Source organism: Sturnus vulgaris, chromosome 1 (assembly GCF_052056855.1).
Source record: "Sturnus vulgaris isolate bStuVul1 chromosome 1, bStuVul1.hap1, whole genome shotgun sequence".
NCBI classification, from domain to species: Eukaryota; Metazoa; Chordata; class Aves; order Passeriformes; family Sturnidae; genus Sturnus; species Sturnus vulgaris.
This window is the reverse complement of record NC_142243.1, coordinates 40565378-40587510: the sequence shown is the minus strand read 5'-3', so window position 1 is coordinate 40587510 and position 22133 is coordinate 40565378. Positions and strand designations below refer to the sequence as shown.

Sequence of the window (22133 nt, the reverse complement as noted above, 5' to 3'; positions counted from 1 at the left end):
GTTTGACATATGAACTTTAGACTGTGACATACAACTTGCCCCCTTCATCATCTTAATCCCCTAGCACCTTGCCTCCCTCCTGACTGCCCCCATGGCCTGGGCTACCCTCCCCCCCTCCAAAATAAAGCCTCATCTAGAAGTGTTGTTGTGCTGTCTCATAATTACTTCTTGCTTTTTTTTTTTAAAATTCTTTCCTAAAGAGAGATGCTTAGAGCTTGTTAGATGCTGTCCCTTCACTGCATGAAGAAGGGTGGCAGTGGTCGGGGTTGGTTTCTTGGGGCTGCAGTGTTAGAAAAGATAGTCATAGTGTCACAGATTGATTTGAGTTGGAAGGGAAACATAGGGATCATCAACTCCAACTCCCTGATCTAATTTGCTCACATAAGGAAGGGTTGATTTTGCACTATGGATGTAACTCTTAGCACTCCACCTCCCTACCCCCAAACCAGGATTTTAAAGTATCAATAGATACAGAGTTTACAGAGCTGCATGTATGGGTATGTCAGTATGGTCTCTGCAAGCAAACAAGCACTCAGTTTCCTTGTGCTCATATCTGATGTGTCGGATAGCAGCTGGGCTGGAGCTCAGCTCAGTGGTAAATCCTGCTGAGAGCTCAGTCCTGCTTACTGCAGCTACTTTAAATGTCCTGCCATTTCAGAATGGCAGACTAAGCACAGCTCTGCCTGCTAGACACTCTGCAGACCCTGCAGTAAGGCAGTTCACTGCCACTCCATAATGGACTGGGATCAGAATTGTATATCACTTGGGAAAAGATGAAAACTTTTTCAAAGACCTCGGATGAATTTTTTTTTTTCTAGATAAGTGGTACATACTCTTTTGGACCCATTTTGCGAAAGTATGCTTTTATACACTGAGATAAGGTCAAATAAGTAGAACTTGAAGGGATATAAAAGTGAAAATTAAGAAGGACGGATTGAAGGAAAAAGTGTATGTTTTATGATAGGTACTTATGTTTCTTTTATTTAAAAAAAAAAAGCCCTCATACACTTCTTAGAGATTTTTTTGCGGCATCAAATGTATGGTTAAAATATTACTCAAGCACAAATAGTTCTGTTCTGAGTTCTCACATTGTTGTCACTGAACAAGTTCAAGGATGTGATAGTTTTGAATATATTTGCCTACAGTTTGTTTTAGAATACTTCTGTAGTTAAACATGTTGAGGCAATTGCAGTTTGAAGTTGCTCTGCTGTTCTCCATTTGATGGGGAGCTTTTTTCCTGGTATTTACTCTAAGGGAAGAGCAGACGTTTATCCACAAAGTATTTTGGTATGGGACTTAAAAGACAAAAACTTCCATCTGTTTGGAAAAAAACGTGCTTTTATTGCTTCTGAGTGGGTTTTTTTTGGTTTGTTTTGTTCCAAGACTGAGTGACTGTTAATAAAGAATTGGTTGACTACAGACCATAAAGAAATTTCAATAAGCTGCTTCAGAGAGTTTTTTTTCTTTAAGTATTCAAACCAAACAAGTACTTTTTCTCTAACTTATAAAAATAGAAAACCAAAAATCAAATTTGTGATTCCCACCCCTCTTATTCTATCCCTAAGGAAAAGACAGCCTCTTTTCCCTTCACACACCCACTCCCAACCTACACAAACTTATTTTTACTTGTAGCAATTGAATTACTTGTAATATGGATTTATGCTAAGGAACAGTTCAGTGAAGTAAGGGAGAGCCACCAGGACACAGTCCAGCACAGCTGTTTCAGTATTCATCTGAGCAGCTGAAGAACTGCATGAATCTGTGCTCTGTGTTAGGGAAAGAATAGGTGTGATTTAGGATGCCCAGTTTAGAAGAGATCACTAAGAGTTAGGGTATCTGATATATGTTTAACTTTGTGCTTTCTGTATGAATAATTTCGTTTATAGCCATTTATGTATGACAGCACAGAGGCCTTCAGTAGCTTGGAAGTTAAAAGATGTATACGTGTGTTAGAGTGAGCTTCTATTTACAGAGTGGAAACAGACTACTTTTAAACTCTCTTGTCAGCACTATCCTAGAATACTTTTATTAGCCTATGGTTAGAGAATTTTCTGGACTGAGGCAATGAGAGGAACTGAATGTGGCCTTCTGATTTCTCTACAGTTAGGTGATAAATACCATCTTCAGTAGTTGCACAATGTATTTGCATCAAGTTCATGGACACTATGTTACTTGTTCTGTTTTGTCCAAGTTGTTTGTTGGTTGGGGTGGCACCAGTCCAGCTTCATTGCTAGAATTCTCATCAAACAAGATGTAAGAATAAAAGAAGAAAAAGGAACAAGCAAGGCAGTGGCATGTCTTAAAGGTTAAGTTATAGATAACTCCTCCAAGAGCCAGTTTTCCTGTGCATTTTATGATGGGACGAGGAGATTGGGTATGTCAGTGATGAAGAGGGAAAGAGTGAAATGAAGGTCTGAATTTGATCTGCTGGAGTAAAGGTTGCATTTTTCAAAGGTTGGCTTAAGGAAGGAAAAAATACATGAAACAGAGACACCTTACTTTGGGAGGACACATGAGATTAATTGGAACTAACATAAATGCTTTTTTTACCTTTCAACAAGAGGGGACAAAAGAAAAAGGGATTTCTTTTTAGGAAGCCTTGGTTTATTTTGTTGAACAAGAATATAAGAATATATAGCTTGTGTAGAAAAAAAACAACAGAAACAAACACCTGTATTGGAATGACTATTTGGTGAAAGGTTGCTAATACAACTATAAACACACTTAGCAGATGTTTGACTTCAAGGTTGCTCAGTTCTGGAACCCGAGGTACAAATGCGTTTTGTAGTGCTAATGAAGTCTTAGATCAGAGCAAAAATATTACCTTGGAGCTGTTCTTAGCAGCTGTTGATGCAGAAAATTTGAAGTGTGGAACTCAGTTTCAGTTCCTTTTTTGGTATTCCCTGAGCTGGAATTGAAGGCATGCCGTCTTGCCCATTCTGCTGCTGTGCGACCCTGCGCTAGCTCTAATCAGTGGCCTGGGAGATGAGCGATTGGCTGGGGAGCAATTTCCCGGAGTACATCTGTGTCAGGCACAGCGAGCTAAAGCAGTCATGTATGCGCAGGCTCTGATCTCTGGGGAGGTTCATTACAGGGTCTCTACAAGGGCATTCTCTGCTTCTGCACATCAGCATGGAAGAAGCTCGTCAAGGGAAGAAAATGCAACCTGTATGTAAATAGCAGCTGTGTAATGTAATAATGGCTCGAATGTGATTTGTTGCAAGTGGTATTTAGCAGCTGTGGCTCAGAATTGTATGCTGCCTTAGACTCACTAGTTGTGGAATAAATTTTTGGAAGATCTGGTGATAGAAGTAGTAGTTTGAGTAGAGATTTCTGTGTCGGGGAAAATACTTACTGTGTTGTTAGAATTGATTAATCATAGTAATCAGCTTAATTCAGAAAGAAAGTGCTCTTAAAATTGTGACAGTATACTACCAGATTTAGAGAGTGGTTGAGTGTTTTGGATTTGGTTATTTTTTCTGTTGCATTATTTTGAGTCAGCCTTTCTTAATTTGAAGGTTAATAACTGGCTTTGCTTGATTCTGTGCAAGTATAGCAGGGATGTTTCTGGTAGAGAATCTTGAAATAGCTCGTTAATTGTTCCTTTTTGAAAAAAAAAAAGGAAAGTGAAGTTAATGAGCTGTGTAACTGAGGTAAAGTGTTCATGGAGATAGCATTTTCTTCAGAATTCAGTGGCATAGATAAACTCCATTTGTGGGGATTTGTGCAATGAATTCTAGTATTAGTATTACAAGCTATTTAGCTGTTTGGGTTGTCATTACCATATAACTGCAATGCAGTGTGTAACAGGGATTACTACTTTAAAAGTTTCCTGGAAACTGAAATCTATGGGATGGTATTTTCCTTAGGTGTAAAACTCCAAAGATTCCTGAATGATTTTATATATGACAACTAAATTTTCTATCCCCTTGTGTGAGCATAAGAAAGAGTTTGATTTAGATGTGTTAGAGTGCATCAGATTGCAGTGACCTTTTGTTTGTCTCTGTAGTACAGTGCTTGATTTTTAATTTTCATTGTGGTGCTACTTTCAGCTCTGGGCACAGAACTCTTATCAAGCATGCATATGCCCAGGAGACTAGGTAAAGGTATGAGGTGACTAGTTGTAAACATTATAGTGCTTCTACTTTTTTTACCTGTAATTTCAGGAATTCATTTAATTGAATTTGAGTGAATGGAGGTATGGATTTTTTTGAATGAAATTTAGTACTGGGAGGCAGTGATAAAATGCAACTTTGTAAAATAGCTACTATAATATTAGTAATGCAATTTGATATCTTGTGTTGGACTGGTGACAGTACTCGCTAAGTTTATGCGTGGTGGTGAATTTTCTGGCTTGCAGAATACTCAGGCTGAATTCAAATGGGCTTCTGATTTTTATCAAATATTCATCTGCACCTTAGTCAAAGGAATCAAGCCATCCCTTTTTTTGGTGCTTGTTCTAATCCAGTTTTTTGGATGAATTGCTGTGGTGTGCCATGGTTGATAGTCATTCACAATCGTGACCAGTCTCTCATTGGTATTATGTTTCCTTTTCCTTCTGACTTTTTCTTGTAATTTAATTTCCTCTTGTGATTAACACAAACACTTGGTTTACTGTCCAAAGACATGTTTAGTTTTTCTGGGATGTGACATGGCTTCTCTTGTATGTTGTGGTGTTCAATGTGACCCTGGCTGGAGTAAGGCTTGCTAGAACTGAGATAGAACTACTTATAAACATTAGATTTCACTGGTGCAAGAAGCAAAACATTAGCGTGTTTAGAACTGCTTTTTTTCCTGAAAGGACGTTGGTTTTGTGGTGCTTAAGTAACACATACACATCTTTAGTGCCCTCCATACAGTTTTGGAAAATTAAAAGTACTATGAAACTTCTGGAGAGTCGGTTGATATCTTTTGGACATACTTGTCCAAACAAGGTTTGTAGAGCTGTTGTGTTTATTGTAAGTATTCTAGAAGCAGATTGGTCAGATGTATTTAGTAAGGCAAGCTGAGCAGTTAATTAGAGGATTAGTAGGCTAAAAAAACGACTAAGTATCCCTAACCTCTTCCATTATAGTTATGGTCTTACTGAAATAAATCTAAGTGTCACACCTTCCTGCGAGGCTCTGAGTGTAGCTTTGATTAGGAGAGGCAGTCATTTACATATGAGGATTGTTGTGTAAAATAGGAATTGTATAAGCACAGATAAAATGCACAGGAAAAGGGGGTGTGTGTGGTGGCACCAAAGCCATTGAGCTGAACTAGTCATTCCTGTAGTGCTTGAGCAATACTCTCTGCAAGGATAGTAGGGGAAAAAACCCTGGAAAGCAGCTGTTCCTGTGCAAAGGAGACCATAGAAAATACAACTAAGGGGGAACCCATCAACAGTATGTTTCCTATTTTAAACCTGGCAAGTGTTCTGTTTGTGAATTATAATTAATTGTGCTCTCATCTGTATATATTTAGAGGGGAAGGCCAGCTAAAAATTGTACGATGACAAAATGAGACAGGACTCATTTATATTTGGTGCATTTTTCCTTGGCTGTTAGGTTGATGTGCTTGATTTAGAGCTGGTAGTGTTTCATCACTGGCAACCTCTGACGATTCAGTATTGCTGCATAGAGACTGTGCCCAAAGAACTTACTTCAAATGCATCTATAGGACCACTTGTGCAGTTCAACTGAAGTTGAACAGTTTGATAGGCTGCCTAATACCTTCACTAACTGTTATTTAGAAAGAACTTTGATTTTTTTTTTTTTTCGTATCCTGGTTGTCCTTCAAGGAGGCAGCAACTAGAGATGTCTGCCCTCCTGCCCACTGTGGGCTCATCTTCCCTCTGGTTTAAAAGCAGAATCAGTCTGAAAGAGAAGTAAAACAATATATTGAGAACTTACCAAGTGCTGCTGTTAGTTGTTCCTGCAGGTAACCCATGTCAACAACCCCTTCTTATTTCTTCACTTTTTACTAAGGCTGCCTGGTGCTGTGTATGGGTAGCAGTGGGAGACCTATGGGGTAGACCTGATGCTTGCCTAAAGTAAAGTGATTGTCATTCAACTCTGCATACAGTATATATAGATGGTCTTAACAAATACACTGTTTTTCTGATTTCTTATCCTTTCCACAGTTGTGTCTCTGGTAGACTTAATCTCTTAATTTTGTGGGTCTACAACACTGGTCTTGTCTGTTTTTTACTCCCTGAAGTATTAGTTCTTACAGACTTGCAGCTCTGGGAGGTTGAATAGATGGGAGAGGGAGTTGTATGTGCATTCTTTGAATTGGAGATGTGTTTTATTTCCTGACTATATGGAGTATTATGTGTGTCTAGAACAGAAATGCAGACTTCTGAAACAGACTTGGGAAATGCAGCTGTGAAAATGAATGAGTGACCCTGCGGTTCTAAATTACCCTGAACAATATATTTCAATACCTATGTAACAAAACAAATGAGTTGGTTTATCTATTTTTGAAAGAGGTCTGTTTTAAAATATTTTATAGATGTACACACACATACCTGGATACATTTGCAAAGTGAGGTCTTGTAGTTACTCTTTGGTTATCTTTGAGATGTATGGTCAAAATGAAGGTTTTAATTCTTTTTATTGCCAAACCTTAATTTTTGAAGCAGAGCAATATCAAGAATCTTATGTTAATTAAAGGAAAGCTGATAAAACAAGAGTCCTGCTTTGGCTGTGCTTCCTAAGGTCAAGCCACTGTTGACACTGATTCAGTTTGCACTGTTGCTGTGGGCCTCTCCTGTTGTATCCTCTTGCAGACAGCATGTTGATGGATGGTTTGATCCAGCTAAAGTGCTCCTATGTACTTAGTTGGTGTGAAAGAAGGAAGAAAAAAGTGTGAAGGGCAAAATGCACTGTGCACAAATTCTCAATGCTGTTGAGCTTGGTAAATCTAGAGTAGTGTGCTACAAAGGTTTGCCAGTTGGGTCTGTAAGCAGGGTGTGCTTCTGTTTTGAGGGGAGTGATTTGTTGGTGTCACATTCCAGCCTATGAGCTAAATTTTGTCTGCCAGATCTCTTGTGCCTACAAAAGTAGAGATGTATCCATAGGTTCTTGTGGGAAGGAGGGGGGAACTGTTTGCTTTCTCTTCAAGCCAGAGAGGTTGGGATACAGTTACAGTCACAAAGCTGTATGTAGGACCGCTGGCATGGTGTAAGCAGTTGTATTAGAATATTATTAAAATACGAAGTGTTAAACTGTTGGCCACGACAGATGTATAAAGGAAAAAAGTTTATATGAGTACACTCCTTCCTCTTAATCCTGAGTTGGAGTTAGTAAATGGAGCACATAAACATTGACCTAGCTAAGTAATGGTCTTAAATGTTGAGCTCAAATTAATCTTAGCATGGTTACTGTATTGCTCATAGATTTCAAAGATTTACAGTTAACTGTATCAACCATTTATGATCACTGTCTATCACCAGAATGATTTAATTCAACTGTATTTCAAGTACCTTAAAAATGTGCTTCTAGCAAGTTGTCTGTCTTGGAAGTGGTTATTCAGTAATGCACTTTGGCAGCGTGCCTGTCTAAAATCTGTCGTGTGTGTGACTGCACAAGGTTAAGTGAATTGCATGGTGAGAAGTGCTTGCAGAGATGACAGTGGAAACTTGCCTTTGGATTTAATACTCCACACGTCATATTCGTGCTAGTCCTTGAGACTGCAGCTATCACATACTGCTGCAGCTTGTCAGTTCTACCAAACTCAGTGCTCTCTATAAAAATTAATGCAATTTAGGATTTACTCTTTTTTTTAATACTTGTTTTAAAAAACATGCAGCATTAATATGGTAGATACCAAAAGTGTACTGTACTAAATGAGAACAGATGTTTGAGAAGGTAAATAAGTAGTGTTAACAATTTCTGGTGCTTGTATTTTTGCAAGGGGAAATTACTCTTTTCTCACGAACTGAGAAAAGACAGTTCTGAGAAAACTGAGAAAAGAGGTACCAGTCTGCTGGAGCACTGAGTATTTGAAAGTCTTGTCTCATCTATAGCAGTTGAAAAGAGATTTCATTTTCATACTGAGGAGGGTTAGAAGGCTGAGAAGACATTCTAGTGTATGCAGGCACCTTTAGCTGAATTTGAAGGTTTTACTGGGGGTTGTGTCTGCAGTATGTTTAATGAGTATCCAGAAATCTGATGTTAGGAAAAAGTACACCTAGAGTATTGTAATACAAGGTAGTGTATCTTAATACAGTGTGCTAGGCTTTTTATTTTTTTTTTCCCTTTGAAGTACTCTGGATTTGTTCTGTTTTTATAAATTACCTTCTCCTTGTCAAAAAAAAAGTGCAAACCAAAGGTAAAAGCTTAATTTCTCTCTAGGGCACCTTCATTGCTACTTATGTTGGTTGTTTTTTTTTCCCCTTCTCAATTGTTCTGTCTTTTGACTGAAAATTAAAGTTGCATACATTCTAAATTGGTCTAGAATTTTACTTTGGCTTGTCTACATCAGCTGTATTTGGGCATCTGTGGGATTGTCATGCATAAAGTTTCACATGCAGTGAATGGTAAACTGTCCAGGAATGTTTGCTTTAAGGTCCCGTCATTCTCTGACTAAAAAAGGGAAGTTGACAAGTTTTCCACAATCCTGCTCTTCTTTGTTTACGTAAAAAGTTCAGAAAGTAAATGAGAGAACTAAAATGGCAACTGTAGAATTTTCCCTCCCTTCAGTGCCTTCAACTGACATGATATATCATTTATAATTACTGGAAATCTATGCCCTACAGACTTTATTTTTAACCACGAAAAGGTTATCGTTTGGAATTACTTTATAATATATTTGAATATTTTTGATTTTTTTACCTGACCTAAGGCAAAAGTATCTCATACTGGGATTTGCTCTTGGCATCACGGAACAGATATGTTAAGATGATGCTTTGTGTTTTTCTGAACAAAGGCTGTAATTGATATGCTTCCTTCGTGTATGATATTTGTGGTTGTTAATGGTTTATTCTTGGAAGAGTCTTTGCATATGTTGAGTACTTTGAAATAGCGATACAACAGTTTGCAAGGGCATGCATGCCTTCCTGTAATCTAATCTTAAAAGACATGTTACTTTCACATGATGTGGTTTTTGAAGGCTGCTTCTATATGTATGAGTTTGGCTGAGAATCTCTTTTAATAAAGCAAAGGGTGGTAAAGATTAATAATGTGATACAGGGCACACAGCAAATCCAGTTTCAGAATGTTATTGGGAGATAAAAATATTTCCTTATGAAAATATTTCCTTATGTGTATATTTTTCACAGTGAGTATGTAGTTTTCTACTGGTATGCAGTTGTTTATATCATCTGGATTAAAAAAAACTTTCTTCCCTTTGTTGCTCTAAAACTGTGTGTTTGGCAAGATTGCAAGTGTCCTAAAAGGACTGCTGGGGATGGGTGTGTGTAGGTGCAGGATTTTTCAGCAGTCTGTAGCTATAACCATGAAGCTAATTGTGGAACAAGTTTTGATAGCAATTTTCCTATTACTAGTGTTTTTTTTTTTTTTTTTTTTTTTTTTTTTCTTCCCTTCTACTCACATATAAAAAACCACTTCAGGCAGTTTAGAGGATTTGTAATTCTTCCATCTGCTTCCATCTCTACTTGGAGTTTATGGTAAAAGCATACTGTGTGTATCTGTTTCTGTGAACAGGAGTGTACTACAGTATGTTTGATTTTGGTGTGTAGGAGTATACTGTTTCCCCTTATACTTCTTTCCCGTCTTATTACCATGATACTTGAAAAATTTCTACCACTTCTTTATTCACATTTTCACAGTCCTGCCCAACATACATCGCCTCAATTTTTAAAATTGTAGCTCTGTGAAGTGTACAGTGTTTCGATTTTTCTAACCTGCATGCAAAACTCTACTGTCACATTGTCGTCTACAATGCAGCAGTAGTGACAAAGGTTACTGTGTAATGCCTTTCTTGAAAACCCTATTTTCAGGGACATAGCTCAGAATTGACTTGTATTTAGTTTTCAGAGATTTATTCTGCCGTGTGCTACTCTTTTCTCTTGTGTTTTTACTTATTTGCATAGTGCCAGCTGCTTTTGGGTTTGTTTTTTTTTAAGTGCATCTAACCTTTTTTTAAACCTCATCAGAATTTTTTCCCAGCATGTGGTGCTCATCATCTTAATATTCTTTAATCTTCTTTCCTCAATAGTGAAATATTTAGATTTTTTTTGTGTATATGCACACAATATACTATAATAAAGATATTTTTGTTAAGACCAACGAGTTCTGTGTTAAGCAATTTTTTGAGTGGGAGTTGATACAGTATGTTTTAGCTTGTGTGTGTTACACACAGGTATGTTTTTCATCCTTGCCACTTTTCCTGTGAGGTGACAAACTTGTTCTATATATAAAGTAATTTCATAATTCTAAGACCAAAGTTCAGTTGAATGTGAACACTGTTAGGATTCCCAGTTCCTGTAACACTCCTGAATTAGGCTTCTGTTTTTCCCCCATGAAACCATTATCACAGATCCTCTGTGGATTGGTCTAAATGCATCAGATCAATGTAAATGCTGCAAGAAGCAGTGAGCAAACAGATAAAACTTGTGGTGGATCTAGATATCATGCAGCCACAAGAAAAGCCACTTTGGTGAGCTGATCCAATGGAAAACTAATCAAGTTGTTATAAAAAAAGCTAACACCCCCCCCAAACAAACAAACAACAAAGAAACCACACCTTTTCTTAAGCAGCTTTTATCTGATTTCATGATGGTTAGGCTACCTAAAGGAAAAAAATTGTGTGCCCAAGGGAGCAGAAAGATCCGGGACAGTAATCTTTAGCATTAGCTTTGCCCTTATATTTGGATGTAAAATGTTACCCTTAGGCAATTGTTCTTTTGGAGAACCAGCTCTGTCAGGAGGCTGTAATTTGTGAGCTGTGGAAAGTGGAGTTTATTCTAAGAAATGCAAACACGTGGAGATAGATTTGACATGAAAACATTAAAGTTGCCTGAGATGGACTTGAGATTTCTACTACTCAGTTACTTCATTTTTGTCAAGACTGAGCAAAAGGCAGTTTTAAGGTCTGTTTTAGTGATATGCTAACTATCATTAGAAGACATGTTCAGAGATAAACCTATATCTGTTTCAAATATTGCATGTTATAAGTAGTGTGGTTTCAGTAGTAATGGAAGCTGAAAGGGTCTGCTGGTAACTGCTGCTTTTTAACTTCGTGGGTAAACAAAAAAGTGGATTAGGTTAACAAGCTGGCTGATGAAACCTGAATGAGGCAGTTATTTTGATATTTCCAGAGCTGTTGGTCTAGGAAAGACCTTAGGTTGGATAACCTAACCTTTTTTGCTACCCCTTTGTTCAAAAAAGCTTCTTATTTGTGCTGGAAAATCTCACACAGGCATTGTCTCCTAAAGAGAAAAGCTTGAGATCTCTCAATATTAACTTCTATATCTTTTTATAAATTTACCAGTTATTTAATCAGAGTAGATTGACGGCTGTTGAATAAAAAACATAAAAGAATATTGCACTTTTGAAATGTGTGTCTTGATAGTTGATACAATGAAATAAAGAACAGGAGGAAATTTTACGGTATTTAGCCTATCTGTTGATTTGTTATCTTTTCTTTCAATATAGGATAATGCTTTCTTGAATAATTGGATGGGTGGGTTTTCAGTGACAACATACTATTTCAGAACATATTTAGGAATTTAGGAAAAAAATAGTTCTATTTAGTTTTAACTTAAACTTGTGTCTTGTTTCTTCAGGGTCATGATGAAGAAGCTGTTGTGGATATGGGCAAAATCAGCTCTACTATCAATACAAATTTTGAGAAAGAAGAACTAGAGAGTAAGTTTGTGGTGATTTTCTGTTTGCTTTAGATACATTTTTTGCCTAGGGATAAAAGATGAATTTTCCTTGCTAAAAGGAATAAAAATTTTATGGCTGTCCTGAAATTCAGGGAGTAAAACTGGTGAAAAGCAGAGGTGACCTGCCCTGTTTTTTGTCTCTTCATGCTGGTAAATATCCACTGTTCTAATCTGTCACAAAAAAACACAAAAAAACCCCAAAAAACAAAAAAACAAAACAAAAACAAAACAAAACAAAAAAACCAAAAAACCCCCAACCAACCAAAAAAAAAATTTGAAGCTTTCCAAGGAAAGCTTGCTTAGACTTCGATTTGAAAAAATTATTCCTGTTGTTAAGTAATTTTCCAGCATGAATGATGTCACGTTCTGCAGAATTAAAAGTCAGGAAACAGGGGTCATGAGGGAGATGTTTGTTTTCTTTTCTGAAAGTTAAGTGTCCTTGTGATTGTGGTCATGCACTTCAAATACTGAGTCTAAACAGACATGTAACTGTCCTTCTGGTTCCATGGTAAACTGTATGTTCCACAATCTGCTGTCAGTAGAGCATTATGGTAGTCTTCATTATTTGACTTGGGATTCCACATTTTGCAATAAAAATAGCAATGATTTAATTTCATATAGCGGAATGTAAAATTAGATATTTAATCTAAGGCATGACTTTTTTTCTTACTTGAAAACAAATTAGTTTGGAATGAGGATTCGTGGATGCTATTAAATGAAGGAGGAGAAGACTAGGGAGATCCTATGTTAAAATCTTCATTATTTGCCTTTCACATGGAATGCTCTGAAGCTTAATTAACATTTGCAGAATGCTAGAAGGCAGTAGAATCACTGAATTGTACTGACTCTTACTGCTTCAGCACACTGGAAAACCATAATGGTGGCAGTTTCTGGCTAAAAAAGGTTGATTTAGGTTGCTGACATGTTTTTCTCATACTGTGGTGTAACAAGAGAATCACAGTTTAAAGTGATTGAAGTTGTTTGCTGCTGTTGCAGTCATTGCTACTCTTACTCTGTTCCCTTCATTCTGTTACTGTTTTCTGTCTTGTGCTAACACTTTTGCTGGCCTGACCAGACTAGAAGCCCAGCTAAGTGTGTGAAGCCACTGGAAGTTTTAACAGTCTGACAAAGGAAGACGGTCAAGATCTCAGCTGTTGAGCAGCCGAAATGCCACACAGATGCACGTATGCCAGGACTGAGCTGCGGAAGGAAGTGTAGATGTGAGGCTGAGAGATGCAGCAGTGGAGGCTGTTACAATGCTGATTTAGATATAGTTCTGCTGTAGGGAAACCACTGCCTTGGCTGTTTCTGCAGTTCGATCTTCAGTGCAGATTTAAGCTGTCTCCTCCTTAATTTCTTTCTCTTGCTTTTCTCGAGAGATGACCCAGAAAAAGCATGTGTATGTTTTGCAGGGAGGCAGGGGTTAAGGAGAAGCACGCATCCAGCTGGAGTAATCTTCAAGGCAGTAGCCTTAGCAGCTGTAATACCTCGACCACAAAGAATGACATGGGAATGTGCAGCCAGATTGCTTCCCCAGTCTCATTCAGAGCACATTCTTGTAGAGTGCTTCAGCTTCTACAACACTACAGTTAATCAAGATGCTGGGTGGGAAGGCAGAGGGGGCTCAGGCTGCTTGAGGCAATTTAAGCACTTGGATCACTGCTATGGAAAATACCTCTGTCTTACCCCATGGCCAAAGAGTAAATTAAGGTGAAATATGGACTGCTGACCAATGAACAATTGAGGCAACGTAAGTGCTTTTGAAATGAGGAGCTGAGATCTCACTGTCCTCACGTTGTTCTTAGGCAGGCAGCCTTGTCTTTACTTTCACTCCCTCACTCATTTTGGAGTGGCCCAGTGTTTGTGTCTCAATGCAAGAAGAGGCTGGTTATACAGAGGTTTAACAAATAACTAATAAGAAGTATCTGACAAGAAAAATGTTCTCCAGTAGGATTATCACATATGTGAAGCTGTATATAGGCACATGTTTTCACACATAAATAGGAATTATTCTTGGTGTCCACATATTTTTTTTAGTGTCTTGTATATTTGTAAGAATTAAAATTTTTATTGGTAGAATGGGGCAAGGGAGGGACAGCATATCATTTGACTTTTATCAAAGTGAAAACTGTTACAAAGTAAGAACAAAATGTTTTTTCTTTCCTTTATGGAAGAGAAAAAGATATGTAAGTGTGATTGTTTGACTAATATAGTTACCTTCTCAGAGATTCTTCAAATTCGGGGTGTTTTAGAGGATAAATGTCTGTGAACTTACAGCTCTGTTCATTATTTATAAGCTATTAAGATGAGACTAGGTATGTGGAATTTTTTGGTTTTATTTTTCATTCTGATATTAAAATCCTTCAAGGGGAGAAATGGAACTGTTGGCTGCAAGCAGTAAAACAATTCCAACTAGCATTATTTTTCATTATTGACACGAACATTTTCTTGTAGGCTTGGGAAGCCCTGTACCTAAAGCATTGGGCACTGGAGGTGTTTTAAGACTTCCAACTATTTCAGTCTAGTCTTTCAATATGTGTTTCTGGTGACTTGAAAAGGAGTTCTGGGAATTTTGAACACTTGACAGAAGTGTGCATTGATGTATTTTCAAGGAGAGTCAGCAGGCAGTGAATTGAGTTCAGCTCTGGTGTGAAGTATCACACCTTTTAGAGCCCACATGGAGAGGTGATACTTAACCTCTTTAAAGCATGTGCAAACTAATGTTGATAGGTTTGATACAGTAGAAGGCATAATTTTGCTATTAATACTAAAAGGAAGGTTTCTCAGTGTTATCAGTATTGGATACTTGTATTTTCTGGAAATTTTGAGATGAAATATTAATGGAAAGAGCAACAAGTGGAAAAGAGGAAAATAGGTCTTGGACTTGGAGCTTCTCAAACTCTGCATTCTATTTATGGTGGCTGGCAGAGTGTGGTACCTGTCTGGAGTGACAGTGTTTAGGTTAGAAAGGTTAGGCACAGTCTGCTTGTTTCGTAACACTCTTCCCATAAAAAAGGAATGGTTAGAGATGGTAAACTGCAATTGTGGGCAGACTGTGTGTGTACTAAATAAAGGTACTGCAATTTACTGTAGCTGTAAGGCCTTATTTTGAATTAACAAATGTCAGTTTACAGAAGAGCTAGAAAGGGGAATAACATCTTAAAATAACCTTTTTAAGAGCACCTAATGTTCTTAACTTGATGCCAGGCTCTTTGAGCTACAGTGAATGAGAGTAATAACAAAGTAAGGCAGGAGCTGGAAATAAGGCAAGAATATTAATGGCAGAGGTATTTCATGTGATCATGTAAAAGGCATTTTGTTAAATGACATTTAAGGAAAACTTTCTTTAACTTGGGTTAAGATGTCTGGCTTGATACTACCAGGATGCATCTTTTAAAATGTGTAGCTACTTCTCAACCTTGATTTGAGGATACTTTTACTAGATACAGCTTAAGGGAAAAGGGATACATTCTGTTACTCCTAGCCAGCATAGCAAAGATAAGGAGTTTACACATAACATAGGTTTCGTTCCAGAAACAATCTTGAGGTCAGGAATGTGTGTCTTGGTAGGCTAGTTTGCTGTGGCATGAATCCAAGCAGCAGCTTTCAAGAGTTAAGATGGTTTAATAGGTATCTACTCTCACATTATCCTGTGGCAGGTGTAAGTAATGTTTACATTTTAAGTGACCCTATTATCTCTTATACCTTGATGAGCCTTAATTTTTATTTAAGAGAAGAACTGTAGTTTTCACTGAATTTTAGTTGACAAGGACAGGTAATCAAACAATACTGTATTTTTTCTCCCCTTAGGTGAATATTGTGCGTCTAAATAGAAAATTTGCCATACAAATGTTTTGCAATTTGAAGCATTTTAGAAGTGTTTGACATAAACTGTGTCCTAATGTTTCTTTCCAAACTTCTTTTTATTTAAGAGAATAATATGTAATGTTTTTCTTTTTCAGAAATTTTATAAAAAGACAGCTAACTGCTAACTATAATAGTTCTATAATCTGAAACACACATAAAATTATTATTAAAGTAATATGGTTATAAAACTAAAGTTCTACCAAACAGCACGAACCAAAACTTAAAGCTTGCAGTGAACTTGATAGTCCCAGCTCAGTCAAATTAAAAATTTTTGAGATGAGGCAGAAAAGACTGCTTGATTCTGCAGCCCATTACTTCTTGATGACTTTTCATAACCTTTATCTTTTTTTAATCCCTTAAAAATCAGTTGTTCCAAAAATGGACTTGTGCCTTGTTGGATATTAGACCTATTTCTGAATGGTTGTTTTCTGTAGTTGCAGTTCACTGAAAGCTAGTGTTTCATAGCAGTTTAAGGTTTTAAAGTGTGAAATTCACCTTTTTTTAATATACAAAATAAGAAATAAAAAAAGGAGAGAGTTTTTCTCAGGAACAGATAACATTTCCATGAAGCAAGGTTCCTTCTGTAATGTTTTTCATACCTTAATATATCAGTAGATGTATATAGCAAACCAATCCACTTGTACAAGAGAGGGGTGTGATCAAATTTGTAGTGACAATGTTTTTGTGACCCGTTGATGAAGTCAGAAAATTTTCATGTCAGAAGTTTCTTATGAAATACTTTACAAGATCAGTGTTACGAATGTGGAAGCCCTGTGTCTTTACCAGGGGGATGGGAACTGATGATCTTTAAGATCTGTTACAACCCAAACCGTTCTGTGGTTTTATGTTGTGTTTAGTGGGCAAAGGGCTAGTCTTGAATGTTGATGGGACTTCCTCTTGAATTGCTTGTTTCCAGGTTTTCTCTTCTGCAACAGAAACAACTTTGAAATGGCCTTGTGTGTGTATCCTTTCTCCTGAGCTCTGCTGCAGAGACAGGCTGGACCAGGGATCCTGAGCTCAGATAAAGCCTGGGGCCCACCTCTGGTCTGGCTTGGCTGTGCAGTGCAGGGACAGCTTGTCCTCCCTCCCATGGGTACCAAGGGCTGGCTCCTTTCCCAGGCGAGGAAGATCAGTGCTGGCACTGAGCCACAGGTGGAAGTCTGTGCTAGAATCCCTGTGTGGCACTGCCACCCAGCACTAAGCTTTTCCTATTGCTGTTCCTACCTGCATGTCAAGAAGGCTGGTAATGAATATCGTTGATTGTGTCTAATAGAAGTTTTCAGTGCATTTTTCTCTATGACTGCCCCTATGAACTCATTTGGTTTTAAGTCAGAAAAAAATTACTTCTGTGTGTAATGAGAAATCTGACATTTACTGGTTTTGTCAGCATTATATGCCAATCTTTGTCATACAATGAGAAAACACTCTTCCTGAACTGCTTTACCCTATGCTATGCTAACTGTGTTTTGGGATTGTGCTTCAATTTTATCAGTTCAAACACAAAGAGTATATTCTTAGATAGACCTAATTGCTAGGAGCAGCTGGAGATTTCGGAATACAGCCCAGGATGTGTAATGGATTCTAAAATACACTGTATTGTGTAGAACCTTTGGGTTCCAGTCATGGCATGCAGCTATCCCTTGAAAGAATTTTCTTTACTTCTTTTTACAGATTTGGTTAGAAAATTTTACCTCAAATATTTAATTCTCAGGGCAAGAGATAGCTGTTGTTAAATAGTTCCTTTAACAAGAAGAATCCTTTGTAATTAAGGACTTCTTAGTAGTCAATTCATACGTGGAAAACCAAGATTATAATAAATTATTTTATATTCACTTATGATAATTTGACTTTTTCTTGGGAATGTGCATGAGAAGTTTATGAAATAAGAGAAAAATGCTGTTTGTTCTGAAATATTTAGTTTCTTTCTTATGCCAAGGACTTCACTATCAATACTAACTTGTGCATTTCATTGCATCCTTCAAAAACGGCATTATTTTTAATTAGAAAATTAGCATAGCAAAAGTATTTTTTGTGAATTAGTGACGAGTGATTTTTCCATTATAAATGAGTGTGTGTGTGTGTGTGTGTGTGTGTAGAAGTATCATTCTTGTTCTTTAAGTTTTACCAGAGCAAAGAATATTTGGAGAAGTCCTATGGGCAGTCAAATTTTTATGGGCAAGAAAAGACACTTTTGTTCTCACTCTTACTTCTTCCATCCACGTACTTTTTCCCATTTGTGTGCTTCTACCTTCAGAGCAGTCTTGTGACTGAAAAGGTCACAAGAAGTTGTGCTTGTAGATTGCACTGAGCTTATTTTTGTGCATACAAGTAGTCTCTGTGATGTAAGGGAAATTAATATCAAGGAACAAGATGCTGTGTTCCAGATCTTTCCTACTAGGGTAATGCATTTGGAGATGTGAGTTAAGACATCAAACAGCTGGATTTCTTCCCTGTTTTATGACTTTAAGGAATGGATTAGGATCTCTCCTGCAGATACTCCAGATTTTCCATACTGGAATGCTTCATGCCAGGATGAGATAGATCATGACATTATTTGATTAAAAAAGGCTTCTGTATAAAATAAATTATCTATTTTCAGATTATTATTTGAAGATTTTCAGAAAAAATATTAATTCTTTAGTTTTAATCTTCAGCAGACTGGAGAGCTTATTGAGAAGATGGGGTCACACTGATGCATTGTGAAAGGGTGAGTGGGATCACAGATAAAATGCTATACTGGAAGTGATAGTTGGATATTAGGATATCTTTTTTTCAGGTAGTGTGTTGCTGTAGGTTGGTATAGGTTTCCTAGATAGGCTCTAGAAGACATATCCTTAAAAATACTAGAAGAGTGGCTGTCATCCTAACTAAATTGATGAAAACCATGGCTTCAGCTTGAAGTTGGCTGTACATTGAGCAAGATTGGACCAGGTAACTCACTTCCAGATGGTCCTTATATCCATCGTTAATATATGATTGCTCTTAGTTCAAATTTCTAAGTAATAGGATTTGAGAATCGACATAGATATAAACTTGATGTTCTTTGCTTTTCCTTGAGATGGAAAACAGTGTCCTTCTTTCTATAAAGCTTAAAAGGCATCTAGCCACAGAAAAGAGAAGGTTCTGTGGAGCATTGTATTTAAAGCCTAGTGACATCAGGGCATTTTTGTTGATCTCTGTCAGGCTTCAGAAGTATTCTATTACAATTTTCATAGGAGCTCTGGGGAGAAATCCAGAAACATAGAGCATTTTCTTTTCTGTAAATGGTATAGGACTTTACCCAAACTGACTTTTGGAGTGAGACCAATCATGTGATTGGAGATCAGCCATGTGATGGAGACACGTTTAAGGTTCCTAACATTTAAGTTTGTTTCATATCGATCAAGGCCTTAAGTAGTAAATACTCTCAGTGGATTTGAACAGCTAAGCTTGGATAAAGTCATGTTGGATTAAAATGAGCAAGCATCTCTTGAGCTTTGTATTACTAAATTTAGTATTGAGCAGTCTACTAATTCTATTGATTATTGGTTTATAGTAATTCTGTAAGAAGCTTTGTTTGAAAGTGGTACTCTGCTGCAGACATTTACGTGAATAAAGCTTTGAAGGTCACATAATGTACCTTTTGAACTTGTAAACACAATACTCAAGTAGAGGTTGTGTCCCCTTTAAAAATAACACCCAGTGCTAGAGACTTGAATCCCAGCCTTTGTAGAGTTAAATTTCTTTCCATTGCTTTCACTGATGATCTATTAATTTTATATTAATTGCCTTTCTTGAAGGTCTGCTTTTTGGTTTTATTTAGGTTTGTGTTTTGGCCAGACTGAAGGATATAATTAATTGTTTTAACCAATTCATTGGGAATGAAGGAAAAAAAAAAAAGAGCATTTTTTCATTTAATTTTGCTTTTCCTCATAAATTTATAAGTAAATCTTCATCTGTCCATCTACAAACATTATTACTCCTATCTGAATAATGAAACTTAAGGAAACAGACCTACTCCGTGTAGCTATCTTATTTTTAGAAGGCTTCTCAATGCTTTGCCTTATTGTGTTAGAATCGAAGTTCAGCTTGTCCAATTTTAATTATGTAGCTTTGTCCTACCTTTGGAGATGAATATGCCTGTAACATGTTTTTGGGTAATCATGGCAGTATACTCAACAGCAGTAGTTTCAGATTTTCTAGACAGTAGTTAAAAAGTCTTCATGACTGTTTGTGATACCAGAATGAAGGTCCCTTTTCCTAAGGAACAGTCAGGTGCACTCAGAAGCTGCTGTTTGCTGTAGGTAAATTTTTCTTGGTTTTGTTGTACAGCCCCCCCCATGACTAGCTCTGAAAAATATTTCAGAGGCTCTTTGTCAACATCAGGTTTTTTCTTAAAGTTATTCTGATAGAATTGCATTGGATTTGCTTTATAAATGCTGAAAATCATTTGCTCACTGATATGTCATATTAGTCCCAAAATACCATTGCAAATGTCTGAACACTTTGCATATACAGAAGTGGTTTGGGGAAGGTATTCTTGGTTTATATTTGCCTGCAAGTCCGTGTCTGTGTGAGGAAATAGTCTCACAGTAGTCACTTGTGGGCAATGTGGGCTGAAGGGCAGGATAATAACCCATGGCTAGACTGCTCCTGTCTCTGTGAGACCCTCGTGTGTTTGGGTGGCAAAAAGTTGTTTCCTTTAAATCTTCCTTTTGGAGTTGAACAGCAATATGTTTCAGGTTGTGGAGTGAAAGTCTGGGTTACTTTGCAGTGCCTACTTGATGTGCTTGAGGCAGTTCTGATGCACCTGGACACGATTCTGTGGTTTTGTGATAGTAATAGCCATTTGCTATGGACACAGGTTGTTTAAAAACACCTGTTTGTTGCTTACTTCAGCCCAGTTTTCCGTAGCTTTTACCTGTGTCTTTGCAGCATATCTGCTCTCCTCTAAACTTTTCTACTGGAAAAAAAAAAATCTGTCTCTGTGCAATTAAGTAAAAGGAGATAGACTCCTCGTTTGCTTGTTCCACCTTTCCTCCATGCAGCAAGATGGTCTTTGACAATGGAAGTGGTCACGCTATTACAAATGCCAATTTTTGCAATAGCAAAGTGTGTTGTTTAAGATGGAGATCGTTGGAAAAATCTGTGAGGGATTTTGTCTCAAATTAGTAGAAACAGCAAGAGACCAAAATGTGGAAGTCCTTATTTCTCAGGGAGTAAAATCCTGAACAATTTCAGATTCCTGTAAGGTTGGTGTTTTGTTTTGTTCTGTTTGTTTTTGGTTTTGGTTTTTTTTTTGGTGCAGTGACGAAAACACATGGTTAAAACAGTTTTATTAACAATATTGAAAGAAAGCAGTTATATAAAATGGTCTAGAGTTTCTATTCTAGGAAGAAATAGTTCCTGCAAAGAATCCAACACTTTGGCAACAAATAGAACTGTTCAAGTGTATATATAAACTGTAGCTTGATACTTGCTAATTGAATATATAAAATAAAACAGAAAGCCTAACAGGCATAGTAACAGCATTTGCAGTGAGTGATGTCTCACTCAGTTGAAGCTTTGAGTGGGATGTGGTGAGTAATGCAGTTATTTTTGACCTGTGTACTTTTGCTTTCCCTATGCATAAGATTATTGTATCATGATGGTGTCAGCAACATGACCATTGTTAATGATGCCCCCTGATCATATTATATACCAAGTGCAGTGATTTATAGGTGTCACATTGGCATTAATTTCTCTGGGAATTGCATTATTTATAGCAGTCATGGAGGTCAGAGGTTAGGCTGCTGGGCAGGGGCTGGCTATTGTTGTTGGAAGAAACTCACAAAAGACAAGTCTCTCTCTATAAATAGGACTGATGAGTGCTTTGAGAAATTAATCTTTTTTCCACTCTTACATGGAAACAAATAGCTTTTAATATGCTTAATTTCAGATTTGGTCATAGTGCCAGTCAGTCGACTCTAATTAAACTAGTGTTGGAAGTGTGTCAAGAATTGGGTCTTGTTCTGTGAAAAGGAATCTTTGGCCAAATTAATTAAATGTTGAACTTACTTGTATTAATAATGATTTTTGCTTTTATTTTTAGTCAATTTGGTCACTGTAAAAATACACAAAACTTCTATAAAGCAGTATCTTTTTGGGCTTAGGGATTCTTTTTTTGAAAAATAAGCTTGACATCTTATCACTTTTTGTTTCTTTAAAGCTCTATAATGACAAGGAGTTTTCAGTATCTTTAATGTATGTGTGTTAGGCACACACATATATATGTGTGTATATGTAGTCACAATTTCTAGGGTTTGCCTGCATAATGTAAATTTGCTGAATTTGCATCTGTCTAAGAGCTGGAGGACCACTTCCTTTTCCTTTGGTTAATGTCAGGCTTCTTTAATAACTCTTCAACACTGTAAAACAGAGTATTTAGTGTTGTAGTTAATCTGTCTCTTCCTGT

General features: G+C 37.1%; 1 protein-coding gene across 8 annotated transcripts in view; it reads left to right on the top strand.

Moving 5' to 3' along the window:
• Positions 1-22133, top strand: part of SLC4A7 (solute carrier family 4 member 7) — a 92495-nt gene that overhangs the window by 22927 nt on the left and 47435 nt on the right. For 5 of the 8 annotated variants that reach the window (XM_088164365.1, XM_088164350.1, XM_088164353.1 and 2 more), the window contains exon 2: positions 11732-11813. In XM_088164365.1, the coding sequence (XP_088020491.1) occupies positions 11732-11813 (82 nt within the window). Of the gene's footprint in view, positions 1-3015; positions 3169-11731; positions 11814-22133 lie in introns of those variants that run through there. The other 3 variants (XM_088164382.1, XM_088164357.1, XM_088164344.1) reach the window with 1 other exon arrangement.